Source organism: Pecten maximus, chromosome 5 (assembly GCF_902652985.1).
Source record: "Pecten maximus chromosome 5, xPecMax1.1, whole genome shotgun sequence".
NCBI classification, from domain to species: domain Eukaryota; kingdom Metazoa; phylum Mollusca; class Bivalvia; order Pectinida; family Pectinidae; genus Pecten; species Pecten maximus.
Window position 1 is genome coordinate 30,853,865 of NC_047019.1, and position 17,410 is coordinate 30,871,274.

General features: G+C 38.1%; 1 protein-coding gene across 2 annotated transcripts in view; it reads right to left on the bottom strand.

Annotated features, from left to right (window-relative positions):
- Nucleotides 1–1,084: 1,084 nt before the first annotated feature.
- LOC117327777 (testis-expressed protein 11-like) overlaps nucleotides 1,085–17,410 on the bottom strand; it is a 28,791-nt gene continuing 12,465 nt past the window's right edge. Inside the window, exons 15-29 of one of the 2 annotated variants that reach the window (XM_033884950.1) lie at nucleotides 14,802–14,942; nucleotides 14,538–14,640; nucleotides 14,143–14,252; nucleotides 12,354–12,484; nucleotides 11,408–11,445; nucleotides 11,111–11,197; nucleotides 10,903–11,003; nucleotides 6,314–6,430; nucleotides 5,894–5,981; nucleotides 5,498–5,647; nucleotides 4,310–4,418; nucleotides 4,071–4,182; nucleotides 3,593–3,663; nucleotides 2,977–3,070; nucleotides 1,085–1,681 (exon numbers count right to left, since the gene is read on the bottom strand). In XM_033884950.1, the coding sequence (XP_033740841.1) occupies nucleotides 1,565–1,681; nucleotides 2,977–3,070; nucleotides 3,593–3,663; nucleotides 4,071–4,182; nucleotides 4,310–4,418; nucleotides 5,498–5,647; nucleotides 5,894–5,981; nucleotides 6,314–6,430; nucleotides 10,903–11,003; nucleotides 11,111–11,197; nucleotides 11,408–11,445; nucleotides 12,354–12,484; nucleotides 14,143–14,252; nucleotides 14,538–14,640; nucleotides 14,802–14,942 (1,569 nt within the window). In that variant the 3' untranslated portion in view covers nucleotides 1,085–1,564. The remainder of the gene's footprint in view (nucleotides 1,682–2,976; nucleotides 3,071–3,592; nucleotides 3,664–4,070; nucleotides 4,183–4,309; nucleotides 4,419–5,497; nucleotides 5,648–5,893; nucleotides 5,982–6,313; nucleotides 6,431–10,902; nucleotides 11,004–11,110; nucleotides 11,198–11,407; nucleotides 11,446–12,353; nucleotides 12,485–14,142; nucleotides 14,253–14,537; nucleotides 14,641–14,801; nucleotides 14,943–17,410) is intronic. The other variant, XM_033884951.1, reaches the window with a different exon arrangement.

The following is a 17,410-nucleotide window of genomic DNA, read 5'->3' on the forward strand; positions in this document are numbered from 1 at the left end:
GATTGTGATTTCTCTGTCACCACCCAGAGTGTGATTTCTCTGTCACCACCTAGAGTGTGATTTCTCTGTCACCACCTAGAGTGTGATTTCTCTGTCACCACCTAGAGTGTGATTTCTCTGTCACCACCTTAGGTATATCAGACAGCACGTGCTGTTAACAATACAATGATGTTATCAATATTGCTTTGCATTGCAATACTTTTAAAATAAAGTAGTATGATAGGAGAAAAATAATCATCCCTTACTTTAAGGATGTAACAGAGAAATCTCTTACACGAGGAGTGTCGAGATTCTTGATTGTCTAAATCACTGCAGAGCCTCGGGTTATAGACAACCAAGAACATGAGGAGTGTCGAGATTCTTGATTGTCTAAATCACTGCAGAGCCTCTGGTTATAGACAACCAAGAACATGAGGAGTGTCGAGATTCTTGATTGTCTAAATCACTGCAGAGCCTCGGGTTATAGACAACCAAGAACATGAGGAGCGAGATTCTTGATTGTCTAAATCACTGCAGAGCCTCGGGTTATAGACAACCAAGAACATGAGGAGCGAGATTCTTGATTGTCTAAATCACTGCAGAGCCTCTGGTTATAGACAACCAAGAACATGAGAAGTGTCGAGATTCATGATTGTCTAAATCACTGCAGAGCCTCGGGTTATAGACGACCAAGAACATTAGGAGCGAGATTCTTGATTGTCTAAATCACTGCAGAGCCTCGGGTTATAGACAACCAAGAACATGAGGAGTGTCGAGATTCTTGATTGTCTAAATCACTGCAGAGCCTCGGGTTATAGACGATCAAGAACATATATCAATGCCTCAAGTGGGAGATTCTTTATAACACCCTCAAGGTAAGAAAAGATTCTATATAGTCACATGGTCACTGTCAAATAACACTGATTTTACTGATACTGATATAAGACACACACGAGACCCTATACCACCTCCGTGGGTATATAGCTGGGCGCCATATGTAAAAGGAGAGGAAAAATGCACCACCAGACTGGGGTTTGAACCTGGGACTTCCAAATACTAGCCAGATGCTCTACCAATTGAGCTTCCTGGTCGCCGGCATTCATTCCAGTCCAGTTCCGCTACTTGATTATGCTATTGCTATATGTAATTTTAATTTAACAGACATATTTTTACTAATTCTATAAAAAGTTACACTATTATGAAAGTGATACTGGACAGTTTCTCCACGATACATTATCTTCTGTCATTGAAAACTATGATGAAGACAACACTCAACTCTAACAAAAACAAAATTATTCTCTATAACTGGTGTATTTCAACAATCAGCATACCATTGAAGGTACATTAGAGTTTCAGTACATAATATATAATCTTAACTATTGAATCCAACGCACATTTTTTTTTATATACAATTCAATAAAACATGTAAAAGACAAATAAATAAATAAATAAAAATTGTTCTTGAAAATAATAAATTTGTTCATCCTACTTGAGATATACATATCAGTGCCGCGGTTGTGATCACTCCATGTGAAGACAGTTCAGAATTTTGTAATTACATTAAATGAAACTGATAAACTGAAAGTTAATGTAGTTCTGATTGGGAATGTTGACCTGATGATTCTACTCCTCCAGACCTTTCCCTTGAATCTGTTCCCAATCTTTCCATCCTTGCCAGGATCTGACCATAGGTGTTGTTCATCTTAAAAGAAAACATTCCAATAAATATGGTTTACATTGTATTTCACAAATATTTGATTTTTGTGATTTTTATATACACACTACATATATACAAGACATCTGACAAGTTTTCACCAAATGTGTCTTCAGAAACATGATAAAACTTGTAAAAAGTCAATCTATTAAATACATGTAGATAAAAAAAGAAAACTCAACAAAATTTGATTTTGGCATGTGTACTATCAGGTATAAATAACACCCATCACAGTGTACTATCAGGTATAAATAGCACCCATCACAGTGTACTATCAGGTATAAATAACACCCATCACAGTGTACAATCGGGCATAAATAACACCCATCACAGTGTACTATCGGGCATAAATAACACCCATCACAGTGTACTATCGGGCATAAATAGCACCCATCACAGTGTACTATCGGGCATAAATAGCACCCATCACAGTGTACTATCGGGCATAAATAGCACCCATCACGGTGTACTATCGGGCATAAATAACACCCATCACAGTGTACTATCGGGCATAAATAACACCCATCACAGTGTACTATCGGGCATAAATAACACCCATCACAGTGTACTATCAGACATAAATAACACCCATCACAGTGTACTATCAGGCATAAATAACACCCATCACAGTGTACTATCGGGCATAAATAACACCCATCACAGTGTACTATCGGGCATAAATAACACCCATCACAGTGTACTATCAGGCATAAATAACACCCATCACAGTGTACAATCGGGCAGAAAAACACCCATCACAGTGTACTATCAGGCAAAAATAACACCCATCACAGTGTACTATCGGGTATAAATAACACCCATCACAGTGTACTATCAGGCATAAATAACACCCATCACATGCTACAATTGTACAATCTTGTCCACATTCAGTTCCATAGCACTCTGATTAAATTTCTTATAAAGTAATCTTTAAATTTCTTATAAAGTAATCTTTAAATTCATTTTCTCTTAATTCTGACAATGTTCACATCTGGGCACAATATGGAAATTAATATTCATATTTCTGCGTGAATACGATCTGAAAGGAAATTGTGTTCAATGATGGCTATGAATGTAACTGGATCATGTTTCTCCTATCTCCTGCCTCAATAGCATTTTAAGAAGCCAACATTTAGACATTGAAATGTTACAGTGATGAAGCTGGCACTGCATGGTAATACAAATTGAGGTTGCTTCATATTCACAACCTCTGACACCAAAATGCCTTCACATATCTGCTGGTGCCTCAGCGTATCACCAGACTTAATTATCTGGGTACTTACATGGTCCTCATAGTTTTCCCTCATGGTGTCAAGGTACTTAAGAAGTTTAAGACTGGTACTACACCACCGCTCTGCCTCATCACATCGTCCTGAACTGTGAAAGAGCACGAGAGCATTGCATGTATGAGAAAATGTCCAAATGTCAATACATCAAATTCAAACACTCATTTATACATATCAAGGGTTATGATTCTTTATGTGATGAAACAATTCAAAATGACATATGTAAGATGTTTATGATAAAACCTTTATTTGCATCTTGCACTGCAGGAATCGTGAACAAAAATGATTATAAACAAACATTCTTAAATCAAGGGCCATAACTCTAATCAATGAAACAAATTATACATGCATCTTCGCTAACCAAGGGTTACTCTATGCTAATGGAGCTTAGCGTAGAGTAACCCTTGGTTAGCGAAGATGATGGCCATGTGATATTTAAGATTAGTGCAGTTTCTTTAAAATCGATGCAGAAATTTCAGATAATGGGCAAAATGTGCCGACAGCCTGAAGGATGGGCGGAACAATACACTATTCATTATGTCCCCTCTCTCGGACTTTGTTGTCAGGGGTAAACAAAGTGCCTGAAACAATAAAGTTGTACCAATGAACTCACCTGTAAAAGTTGATTCCACAATTCCATGCCTTAGTCATCAGCCAGAGGACCTCCATTTCGGGATACTGACCCTGTAAAAATAAGTAGAACTAATTTTTCTAATTTTTGCAGGACATTGTCACTTAATCAACAGAGACTCAAAACATTTATTTTTAACTACGGATATATGTGACTGAAAATGCCTATGTAATACAAACTTGATTACTTTTTCTTTTATAACTTCTGTTATAATAAGTCATAGCTATTGATGCCCTAGCATACTTACGTTCTGTCTTACCTATCATTGTAATGTACATGCCTGTGACATTAAGTTGATGACATCTGATCTATTTAGCTGAACATGGACTCACCACATGTCTAAGACATTTTGCTCATGACCTCTATGACTTGTGTAGTGAGAACTGATTTTTTTTTCATTTTTTTGTCTACGTAAAGTGAGTGTAATCTTTTGGTTTTGTGAATTCTGCAAAGTACATACCTGTGACCTTTTGTCGATAACCTCTATGACCTCAGTGTAGTATGTGAGAGCTTCCTCTCTGGCTCCTGCATCCCCAGAAAGAGAGAGTTGCACCAGACTATGGAAAAGCTTACTGTGACAAAGAGATACATCGAAGGGTTTCATTAAAGTAGAACAAAATATTTACCAATTTATAGCCAAGTCCACTTAATGAACAGCAGATGTTTAACCCTAAAGTAGAAACCCGTTGACTAATTTACCTGCATTTGTTGAAGTCTGGCTGAGGTAGCTGTAGATGCTTCCTGATGGCTACTTTGATTGCTCTCACACTAACATTCTTGTTTTGAGCTGGGGGCTCCATTGCCAGGGCTGAAAAATGTGTCTACCATCTCATCATCAACTTATATAACTTTCTTACATTTCTCTTTTTTTCTGTCATTTGAATAATATGCATCCTTATCTTTAATGAGAGGGCTGATTGATATGTTGTGAGTCTCATATCAAAGGACTGGAATTTTGCCGAACATATTGTATTATTTTTCAACATATACCCTTCAATATCTATACATTTTTGCCAGTGGTGTTTAAGAGCATCAATGCTACTTTTATAGAACTCCATTTCTTGGCTGTTCAGAAAGTCATCCACTGCATGTATGACATTATCATTGGACTGAAAGTGGGTGCCTGAAATATCTGTTTTAAGTTTTGAAAATAGATGAAAGTCTGATGGAGCGAGATCAGTTGAATAAGGTGAATGTTCAATAAATTTAAAGCCACAATCGTGAATGGCAGCCATGGCAATGGCAGACTTATGAACAGGAGCATTGTCCTGATGGAATAACACACCTTTAATGGGCTAAAGTTTAATATTTTCCTGTAACTGCCTCAGAAGTGAAGCATAGTATGTGCCATTGTACATGTACCTGTAGTTTCATTTGCCTACCAAGCAGTGGTGTTAATTCAAATTTAAACACATGTGTTTTAAGTGTATGAAAACAGCATTCCTTGCTTTGAGCTTTTGTGTTGATGGGATATAGCAACACCACATTCATCATAACATTAGTTAAATAGTTCTGGATGATTGTTCCTTCTAAAATTAACAATACACGGCAAAGTGTTGGTCATATTACATGCCATGTCAAGATGATGCAGTGTAATGCTTATCTGCATGCATAAGATATTTTAAATTTGATATGTGATCCTAGAAAATTTGTGCCTTTACAATAGAGGCAATTGCAAGCTTTCTTTCCCAAAGGAAAGATAGAATATTGAGATATGTCTTTTACCATAAGTATGACCTCACAAAATTTAGGCAATCTATAATCATCGTATTTGCCAATTCCAAATTCAGCTAAGATGTTCCAAGTGGATAAACCCTTTAAGAAACCTCTATTGTTTTTAAGCATGTACATCTTACTGAAAATCAGAGATCAAAGTGACTACTATACCAGCCAGTGTCTCAAAGGTCTTTGGATCTGGGTTGGGAAGGCGTAGCGCTTGTTCAAGGGTCTGTTCTGACACAGGATCATTGAGTTTCACTTGTGCCTCAAACTCATACAGCAATAACAATGTCTCTGTGGTGTCCTTCCCCTTATTCTCTATTGTATAAACGAACAGAACAAGATTATGCTCAGATATGTACAACAAACAATATCTCTTCAATAAGTTATAAAGAATACTTATTGACTTTTTATTGTATCTACAAGAAGCTAGGTAGGGAATGAGTTTTTGAATCCCCTAACAGGAATTTACTGTTGTGTCCACAACAAGGACAAGTTTGTATTGATATAGTTAGATGTACAGCTTTACATCATTCAGAATGAAATAAGGGGAGACAACTCTACCTGTGGCAACAAGTGTGTTCTGCTGCAACTGGTTGATCAGATGTCTACAGTTCTTCACATGTTGCAAAGCTTCTTCCAGACAGTACCTCTGAAATACAATTTTGAATCTTATTTTCTTATTTTTCATTTTTTGTTCAGTTAACCAGGCTTTGAAACGGAAAAAGCCACATGCTAAACCAGGGCCTAGGAAACAACCTCTCTCATTTAAGAGCTCTTGCATTATGAGAGCTTAAAATCAGTTTGAAGGTTTCAAAACATTAAAATGTATTAATTATATTTAAGTAAATACAAGATCACAGATCTTTTCAGTGATCTAAAGGAACAGGTATAAATATTCATAATCCATTTAATATACATGTACAACAAAAGAGTATAGTAATGTTAAGATCTCACTCAAATTATACTAGCACAAGACATTACTTTCTCTGTCTCGTCTTCTGACATCCTGGCCACTTGTAGACTGGCAGCAGCAGCCATCAGCATGCAAGTCTTCTGTCTGGTTAGGTTACTGTCATCACAAGGACACAATGATGACAACTGTGGACACACAATGTACAAGTCTGGTTAGGTTACTGTCACCACAAGGACACAATGATGACAACTGTGGACACACAATGTACAAGTCTGGTTAGGTTACTGTCATCACAAGGACACAATGATGACAACTGTGGACACGCAATGTACAAGTCTGGTTAGGTTACTGTCACCACAAGGACACAATGATGACAACTGTGGACACACAATGTACAAGTCTGGTTAGGTTACCATCAGCACAATGACACAATGATGACAACTGTGGACACACAATGTACAAGTCTGGTTAGGTAACCATCATCACAAGGACACAATGATGACAACTGTGGACACACAATGTACAAGTCTGGTTAGGTTACTGTCACCACAAGGACAAACTGATGACAACTGTGGACACACAATGTACAAGTCTGGTTAGGTTACTGTCACCACAAGGACACAATGATGACAACTGTGGACACACAATGTACATGTCTGGTTAGGTTACTGTCATCACAAGGACACAATGATGACAACTGTGGACACACAATGTACAAGTCTAGTTAGGTTACTGTCACCACAAGGACACAATGATGACAACTGTGGGTATACAATGTACAAGTCTGGTTAGGTTACTGTCACCACAAGGACACAATGATGACAACTGTGGGTATACAATGTACAAGTCTGGTTAGGTTACTGACAACCACAAGGACACAATGATGACAACTGTGGACACACAATGTACAAGTCTAGTTAGGTTACTGTCATCACAAGGACACAATGATGACAACTGTGGACACACAATGTACAAGTCTGGTTAGGTTACTGTCATCACAAGGACACAATGATGACAACTGTGGGTATACAATGTACAAGTCTAGTTAGGTTACTGTCATCACAAGGACACAATGATGACAACTGTGGACACACAATGTACAAGTCTGGTTAGGTTACTGTCATCACAAGGACACAATGATGACAACTGTGGACACACAATGTACAAGTCTAGTTAGGTTACTGTCATCACAAGGACACAATGATGACAACTGTGGACACACAATGTACAAGTCTGGTTAGGTTACTGTCACCACAAGGACACAATGATGACAACTGTGGGTATACAATGTACAAGTCTAGTTAGGTTACTGTCATCACAAGGACACAATGATGACAACTGTGGACACACAATGTACAAGTCTGGTTAGGTTACTGTCATCACAAGGACACAATGATGACAACTGTGGACACACAATGTACAAGTCTAGTTAGGTTACTGTCATCACAAGGACACAATGATGACAACTGTGGACACACAATGTACAAGTCTGGTTAGGTTACTGTCACCACAAGGACACAATGATGACAACTGTGGGTATACAATGTACAAGTCTGGTTAGGTTACTGTCACCACAAGGACACAATGATGACAACTGTGGGTATACAATGTACAAGTCTGGTTAGGTTACCATCATCACAAGGACACAATGATGACAACTGTGGGTATACAATGTACAAGTCTGGTTAGGTTACTGTCACCACAAGGACACAATGATGACAACTGTGGACACACAATGTACAAGTCTGGTTAGGTTACTGTCATCACAAGGACACAATGATGACAACTGTGGTATACAATGTACAAGTCTGGTTAGGTTACTGTCATCACAAGGACACAATGATGACAACTGTAGGTATACAATGTACAAGTCTGGTTAGGTTACTGTCATCACAAGGACACAATGATGACAACTGTGGACACACAATGTACAAGTCTGGTTAGGTTACTGTCACCACAAGGACACAATGATGACAACTGTGGACACACAATGTACAAGTCTGTTTAGGTTACTGTCACCACAAGGACACAATGATGACAACTGTGGACACACAATGTACAAGTCTGGTTAGGTTACTGTCATCACAAGGACACAATGATGACAACTGTGGTATACAATGTACAAGTCTGGTTAGGTTACTGTCATCACAAGGACACAATGATGACAACTGTAGGTATACAATGTACAAGTCTGGTTAGGTTACTGTCATCAAAAGGACACATTGATGACAACTGTGGGTATACAATGTACAAGTCTGGTTAGGTTACTGTCACCACAAGGACACAATGATGACAACTGTGGACACACAATGTACAAGTCTGGTTAGGTTACTGTCACCACAAGGACACAATGATGACAACTGTAGGTATACAATGTACAACTTGGTTAGGTTACTGTCATCACAAGGACACAATGATGACAACTGTGGACACACAATGTACAAGTCTGGTTAGGTTACTGTCACCACAAGTACACAATGATGACAACTGTGGTATACAATGTACAGTGGACCCGCGATAATCCGGACGCCGATAGTCCGGAAAACTCACAGTCCGGACGGAAATGCACGGGAACGGATTTCCGTAACGTTATTTGTACTCACCAGTCCGGAAATTCGGATTCCGATTCCGGAAGCCCATTTTGGGAACGGAACGTACTTTTCATCAGTAAATTTCCCTCAATAATCCGGACGATTTTTTCACCACGAGGAGAAAAAATGTCGGGGCAAGTCACCCGTGTCGACAGCTGTACAGAATATCGCTTGACACTGTGCGTAGTCATAGCGACCACTGCCAGGTCATAGCCCCGGGTGTTTACCTGTGTTACAATGTGTAGCTTTTGTTTTTATAACAGTACATTGCTTTTTCTCTACGACCTAATTGTTACAGAATTTATGCACACACATTCAGTTCAATTTATGATCGGTAATTAACATCATTAACACTTGTATTGGGTAAACACGGCTATCGGCATTGTAACATCGTTAACGTTACGTGAAAAGACGACTCGTTGAAAGTTGAATGTTATTAATTACACACACATTTACGTATTAAGCAGTGATCACAAGAACTGGGTTGATTACACACAAATTAGTCAATAGTCTTCTGATACTTAACTAAGCGTCACATTGTTAAGTGAATACGAGTTGAATAATTATCAGACATCTTGGGTAGTTCTCGCTGGTGTCGCGTACTTTTAAAAGATAGCTTGGGGTTTCTGGTACGTAAAAATCATAAAAAAACATAGACTGACGGTAAGTTGTAAAATCGGGGTATTTTATTTAAGGTATTTAACGTTTGTAATTTCTACTTGTTTGTGAACCTCCGGGACGTGACACATGTGTGTTGTTTGTAGGTCACATATGCCCGCTATAAATAAAACAACTTTCACTTTACATGTTCTTTTAAAAACAGTTTATTTTTTACTTTCTACAAAACAAAAAAAAGAATCATATCAGAAACATAAGTATATTTATTGTTAAAAAGTCTGACAATTAGACGTGTTTATGAAACGTCCCGGATTGTATATAATCAAGGGAGATAACTCTTACACGACAATTTTTTTGACCTGGTACACGAAATTGGGCAGTCCGGAAAACTCGTAATCCGGACGGTTTGGACTGGGAACGAAGGTGTTCGGATTATCGAGGGTCCACTGTACAAGTCTGGTTAGGTTACTGTCATCACAAGGACACAATCATGACAACTGTGGGTATACAATGTACAAGTCTGGTTAGGTTACTGTCACCACAAGTACACAATGATGACAACTGTGGACACACAATGTACAAGTCTGGTTAGGTTACTGTCATCACAAGGACACAATCATGACAACTGTGGACACACAATGTACAAGTCTGGTTAGGTTACTGTCATCACAAGGACACAATCATGACAACTGTGGACACACAATGTACAAGTCTGGTTAGGTTACTGTCACCACAAGGTCACAATGATGACAACTGTGGACACACAATGTACAAGTCTGGTTAGGTTACTGTCATCACAAGGACACAATCATGACAACTGTGGACACACAATGTACAAGTCTGGTTAGGTTACTGTCATCACAAGGACACAATCATGACAACTGTGGACACACAATGTACAAGTCTGGTTAGGTTACTGTCACCACAAGGTCACAATGATGACAACTGTGGACACACAATGTACAAGTCTGGTTAGGTTACTGTCACCACAAGGACACAATGATGACAACTGTGGGTATACAATGTACAAGTCTGGTTAGGTTACTGTCACCACAAGGACAGAGTGATGGCATCTATGGGCAAACAATGTACAAGTCCAGTCAAATAACTGGTTTTGTCAGGGAATGCACTATCATATATGCATTTGTATATGCATGTAATGATCAGTTCAGTTTTTATTTACAAGACAGGACTTACAACGGGAAAGCATAACATCAAATTCTATTCAGGACGAGATGGTCCACTCTTTGTTTCTTTGCAAAAAAGTCATCATCATTATAGGATCTTCTTGTTTAAAATGTTGGTATTACCATTTTCTGTATGTAAATTTATTCATTATCAATTATCAGGGTAAGCGTGAACTCAAGCTGTACCTGATTCACCGTCTTTCAGGATAAACATGCAGTTTGCAGATATGATTTACAGGGTAATTTTCATTTTTATTTTACCTGCTGACAGAGAGAGAAAAGTGTTTTCAATCGTTGTGGACTCTCCTCACACTGCAAGGCTAGGTTCCAAGCTGTAATAGTGTTACACATATAACAGATGTCTGTAACAGAATTCATGTAGAGATGATATATCACATTCCTTTTCATTCACACACAAGACAATTACATATTCACAGATCAATGCATATAATGATAAGTTTATAAGTACCTATTTTGATGAACCAGCTGGCTTCATTATGGACCCGATTCTGGTTTTCTTTGCTTTCATTTTGAAGCTGAAGTAATTTGTGGTAAGCTGAAACAGCAATATTTGTACGTGGAACATTAAATTACAATTAAGTAGTTAGCTGGTTTCCGAAGAATGAACACAAGACTGATGTTTAAATCTTTTGCAATTCTTTCCTTTCATAACATATTGACCCGAGGGTGTGATATGCTCTGCACTTGGTGTATAGCAACAAGCCTGTTCATGAGAAATTTGCTTATACACTTCTAAACAACTTACCAGTTTGGATATTTCTGTCAATACCAGAAGGCTCTGTTCTAAAAATATAACCAAGGAAAAATCACTAATCAAAGGTCTTAATTATTTTCACATCATATTGAAATTGCTGGTTTAAGGTTACAGCTGAAAAGAAATCACAGATGGTCCTGTATAGCTAAACCTCATATTCAATAAATTATTTGTGTTAGCAAATACATTTGTGACCTTCAGAGTAGATAAAGGTAAACTCACAGTTGATTTGATAGCAAGCCATCTTTGCTAGTCGAGGCTTCTGATTGCGCTTCACTCGACAAAGCCTTGACAAATATAGTTGTCAGCTTTGGCCCTCTAGTGGAGATTCAAAATTACTGCCCTTTACTCATGAAATTTTCGACCAATCAAGATGAGCATCACAGATGTACTTCATCTGTGATTTTTATAAACAACATGGAGGCATCTGTCAATTTTATGAGGTATGTGATCACTAAATGTTATCAATTGATCGATCACTCTGAATGTTTTTAAGTAAAATGCCATGACCTATTCGACAAGGAAGTTCTTTACTGGACTCCAAAATTTTTGTTAACTGCGAAACCAAGCCTGAATGTAAGACGTGATTTGATTGGAGGCCCTGGGATTTCAGGGCACATAACTGTATCTGCCAAGGGTTCGTGGAGAGTAACTGAATCAGAGGCCTTGGCTAGCAAAGCTGATAGCAAGCAAGCTAATAAACTGTTATTGAACATTTCAATGTTTTAAATTCTTAAGCTATTTCCCTCTGTTACCTTAAGGTGCAAGGCCCAAGTTCAAACTTGATTGCCAAATATCTCAATAAAAGTAGATGAGCCAAATGGTTGGTGGTCATCTCAGAAACTTTAAAATGATAAAAGGTTACTATCTTGAAAGGTTAGTTTATATCCAATATGACAGTAGAGGGCTCTAAGGGCCTGTAAATGATCACACTTACCCCTGCTCTTTTCCTTGACAGGTTAGTTTAAGCCTGACAAGACACCGGAGGGCTGTGAGTACCTGCCAAGGGTCAGAACCGCTGTTAGCGACACACTCGAGTGCCAGGGAGGCTACAACCTGGTGATTCTCCTACAGCCAAACACATTGACAGTGATTTCACCTGTACAATAATTCATTAGTTATACATTGTGATGTCATATTAATGGGAGGTAATTATGTCCACAACAGTCTGTTCAGTTTAGATCTTTAAGTTCTAATAGAAGATTTTTCCTTTTCCTTTCTTTAAACAGTATCTTTTTCAAAACGTTTATAAATGGGAAATATTTTTAACTGTTTTTTTCCCGCATATATCAAAATGTTCACTAAATTTAATTTTTTCGATATTCCTGCACATTAACATGTTGTTTGCAAAAGAAAACCCGGGCCTGTAGAGCATTGCTTGTTTCTCCAATAGGATTCCTTATATCCTGGCCATGTTATAACATAAATTACACGTCAATTATTGCTATTTATGGAAATATTCCTCATATCATGGGCATGTTATAACATAAATTACACGTCATATTGCTATTTATAGAAATATTCCTTATATCGTGGGCATGTTATAACATAAATTACATGTGTCATATTGGTATTTATAGAAATATTCCTTATATCGTGGGCATGTTATAACATAAATTACATGTGTCATATTGGTATCTATAGAAATATTCTTTTAACACATATTCTAAGTTGATAGGATGTCTCTTCTTCTAAATGTGTGCATGTGCCGCATCATGGATCTTTACATTTTGTAACCTTAAATTCTGTTTGATCCTTGGAATTTGGCTTGCATAAAAGTCTTCTTAGATTTTTGGCTTGCCACTTACTATTAATAAATAATTATTTTTCAATATATCTTTTATTTGAGTATGTTCTTTTAGTAAAATGTTGATGTTAACTGTTTGGCTAATATTCCTATTTTTTAGAGTTGTGTGACGTCATTAATGGTATAATTGATGACTCGGATTTATCCTTTTGCTGAAGGGATGCCAATTGTGTTTGGTTATTGCAGTTGCCTTTTTTATTCCATCCTCTATTAATTCTGTCGGATAATGTCGAGATTGAGGTAGCCTCTTAATTCTTGTAAACATATTTTTCTTGTGTTTTCCTCACTGACCATTGTGCAAATTTTTCTGGCCAAATTGTATGGGATTGGGTGTTTTGTGTGTCCAGGATGACATGAACCGAAGTGGAGATATTGGTTGGAATCTGTTGGCTTATAATATAGATCAGTGGAGATTCTTATAATTTCCTGATTTCTGTACTTACCGTCTAAAAAGGCAAGTACCTTGGAATTTAATTTCGATGGTAAATTTGATGCTTGGGATCCAGCGTGTTTAGAAGGTTATTGAGTGCTGTTAACCTTTCTTTGTTGTATATCCATATGATGAAAAAAATCATCTACATATCTTTTCTAGTTTTTGACCAAGTATTGTCTAAATTCTGAATCCCAAATTTCCTCTGTCTTTTCGTGTAGGAGTGTTTCAGGATATCCCATGATACTGTATTTGACTGTTTAAGTCCACTATGCTTTAACCAAAATACAAGTGGGATTTGCTTAATAAAACCATCTCCATGGACAAGTTTCCTGTGTGAAATCAGGTTAAAAAAATAGGATTTTTTTTAAGATAGACTTTTTGTATTTCTGAGAAAAAATTTGGTTAAGAGCTGATTATATCAAGATAAGTCTCTCAAAAATACCATGAGCTAAAATACCATCAGTTTATATAATTATATAGTGTTACCTCAAACGCCATCTGAGCGGCCAGACACATAATGCCATGTGCATCGGTACCATCATCCCCCAGGTCAGGGCTAGATACTATCTCACACATATTCTGTAGTACACTCTTTGCTGAAATGGGTTTAAAACACTTATCAAGGAAACTTGAGCAAATCATCTATTACAATAAACATTTTCCCAATCTCAATGTTACTGGTATCTATGTAGGAAATTAAGTTAGAGCTCAGTATGGGGTAGACTGAAAGTATGGGTGGTAATTTGGGACCTTTGCCTTTAAACATGGTGTAGCTTGCTTAGTAACTGTTGTCTTGTGTAACAAGAAAAGACATTACCTCCTCTTAGTTTTATCTACGAGGATTGATGTGTGGAAGATCAGAGCTGTTCTTTTGAACCTACCTTTATTAACATCTGCACCAGCAAGATAGACTTTATAGAGGATGAACTGGGTATGGACAGACCTGGGTTCCCATCTTTCTGCTTGCTCGGCGGACTCAACTGCCTAGTAGCCAGATATAAACTTCCAAATCATACGTCATACCAGGAAATAATAAATGGTTTTATTCAGAATGCATTCTGATTATAAATGATTCAAATAGATGGACACTGTGCCATGACATAACCTTGGTTTTGAGTTCAAATTATTTAAACAGGACAACCAACCTTTTCCCACTGCTCCAGATGCAGGTAACACGAGGCTCTATTCCTGTACAACTTGGCCAGATTATGTGCCTCTATATCGGAGTGAGAGAACAGGCTCAATGTGTAGTTATACCATTCCAGTGATTCCTTGAAGTCTTTTGCCTAAAGATGATAAATCAGAGACATGTTGTAACCCAGAATATAATAATGTATATTTAAATTCTAGATGTGCTCTAGAATTTTAAGATTTGCACAATTAGACTATCTACATGTATGTACAAATTACATTTGACCCCCTGATAAAGGGTTTTACCAATATTCAAAATTCATCATCATATGGAGACAGGTAACCAACAAACAATGCTGATCAGTTGTAATCAATACTTGATGAAAAGTTACCAGTCAATTATTGTTGGTACGTTTGATACAGGGCAACCAGCCAAGTATTGATGGTAGGTTTTATACAGGACAACCAGCCAAGTATTGATGGTAGGTTGGATACAAGGTAACATGCCAAGTATTGATGGTAAGTTTGATACAAGGCAACCAGCCAAGTATTGATGGTAGGTTGGATACAAGGTAACATGCCAAGTATTGATGGTAAGTTTGATACAAGGCAACAAGCCAGGTATTGATGGTAGGTTTGATACACGGTAACGAGCCAAGTATTGATGGTAAGTTTGATACAAGGCAACCAGCCAAGTATTGATGGTAGGTTTTATACAGGGCAACCAGCCAAGTATTGATGGTAGGTTTTATACAGGGCAACCAGCCAAGTATTGATGGTAGGTTTGATACAGGACAACCAGCCAAGTATTGATGGTAGGTTTGATACAGGGCAACCAGCCAAGTATTGATGGTAGGTTTGATAAAAGGTGCCAAGCCAAGTATTGATGGTAAGTTTTATACAGGGCAACCAGCCAGGTATTGATGGTAGGTTTGATACAAGGTTACCAGCCAAGTATTGATGGTAAGTTTGATACAAGGCAACCAGCCAAGTATTGATGGTAGATTTGATAAAAGGTGCCCAGCCAAGTATTGATGGTAAGTTTTATACAGGGCAACCAGCCAGGTATTGATGGTAGGTTTGATACAAGGTTACCAACCAAACATTGATGGTAAGTTTGATTCAAGGCAACCAGCCAAGTATTGATGGTAGGTTTTATACAGGGCAACCAGCCAAGTATTGATGGTAAGTTTGATACAAGGTGCCCAGCCAAGTATTGATGGTAAGTTTGATACAGGGTAACCAGCCAAGTATTGATGGTAAGTTTGATACAGGGCAACCAGGCAAGTTTTGATGGTAGATTTGATACAGGGCAACCAGCCAGGTATTGATGACAGGTTTGATAGAAGGTAACCAGCCAAGTATTGATGACAGGTTTGATAGAAGGTAACCAGCCAAGTATTGATGACAGGTTTGATACAAAGTTACCAGCCAAGTATTGATGACAGGTTTGATAGAAGGTAACCAGCCAAGTATTGATGACAGGTTGGATACAGGGCAACCAGCCAAGTACTGATGGTAGGTTTGATACAGGGCAACCAGCCAAGTATTGATGACAGGTTTGATACAAGGTAACCAGCCAAGTATTGATGACAGGTTTGATACAAGGTTACCAGCCAGGTATTGATGGTAGGTTTGATACAAGGTAACCAGCCAAGTATTGATGGTAGGTTTTATACAGGGCAACCAGCCAGGTATTGATGGTACGTTTGATACAAGGTGCCCAGCCAAGTATTGATGGTAGGTTTGATAAAAGGTGCCCAGCCAAGTATTGATGGTAGGTTTTATACAGGGCAACCAGCCAAGTATTGATGGTAGATTTGATACAGGGTTACCAGCCAAGTATTGATGGTAAGTTTGATACAAGGTGCCCAGCCAAGTATTGATGGTAAGTTTGATACAGGGTAACCAGCCAAGTATTGATGGTAAGTTTGATACAGGGCAACCAGCCAAGTTTTGATGGTAGATTTGATACAGGGCAACCAGCCAGGTATTGATGACAGGTTTGATACAAGGTTACCAGCCAAGTTTTGATGGTAGGTTTGATACAGGGCAACCAGCCAAGTATTGATGGTAGGTTTGATACAAGGTAACCAGCCAAGTATTGATGACAGGTTTGATACAAGGTTACCAGCCAAGTATTGATGGTAGGTTTGATACAGGGCAACCAGCCAAGTATTGATGACAGGTTTGATAGAAGGTAACCAGCCAAGTATTGATGACAGGTTTGATACAAAGTTACCAGCCAAGTATTGATGACAGGTTTGATAGAAGGTAACCAGCCAAGTATTGATGACAGGTTTGATACAGGGCAACCAGCCAAGTATTGATGGTAGGTTTGATACAGGGCAACAAGCCAAGTATTGATGGTAGGTTTGATACAGGGCAACCAGCCAAGTATTGATGGTAGGTTTGATACAAGGTAACTAGCCAAATATTGATGACAGGTTTGATACAAGGTAACCAGCCAAGTATTAATGATATGTTTGATACAGGGCAACCAGCCAAGTATTAAGGATAGGTTTGATACAGGGCAACCAGCCAAGTTTTGATGGTAGATTTGATACAGGGCAACCAGCCAGGTATTGATGACAGGTTTGATACAAGGTTACCAGCCAAGTAT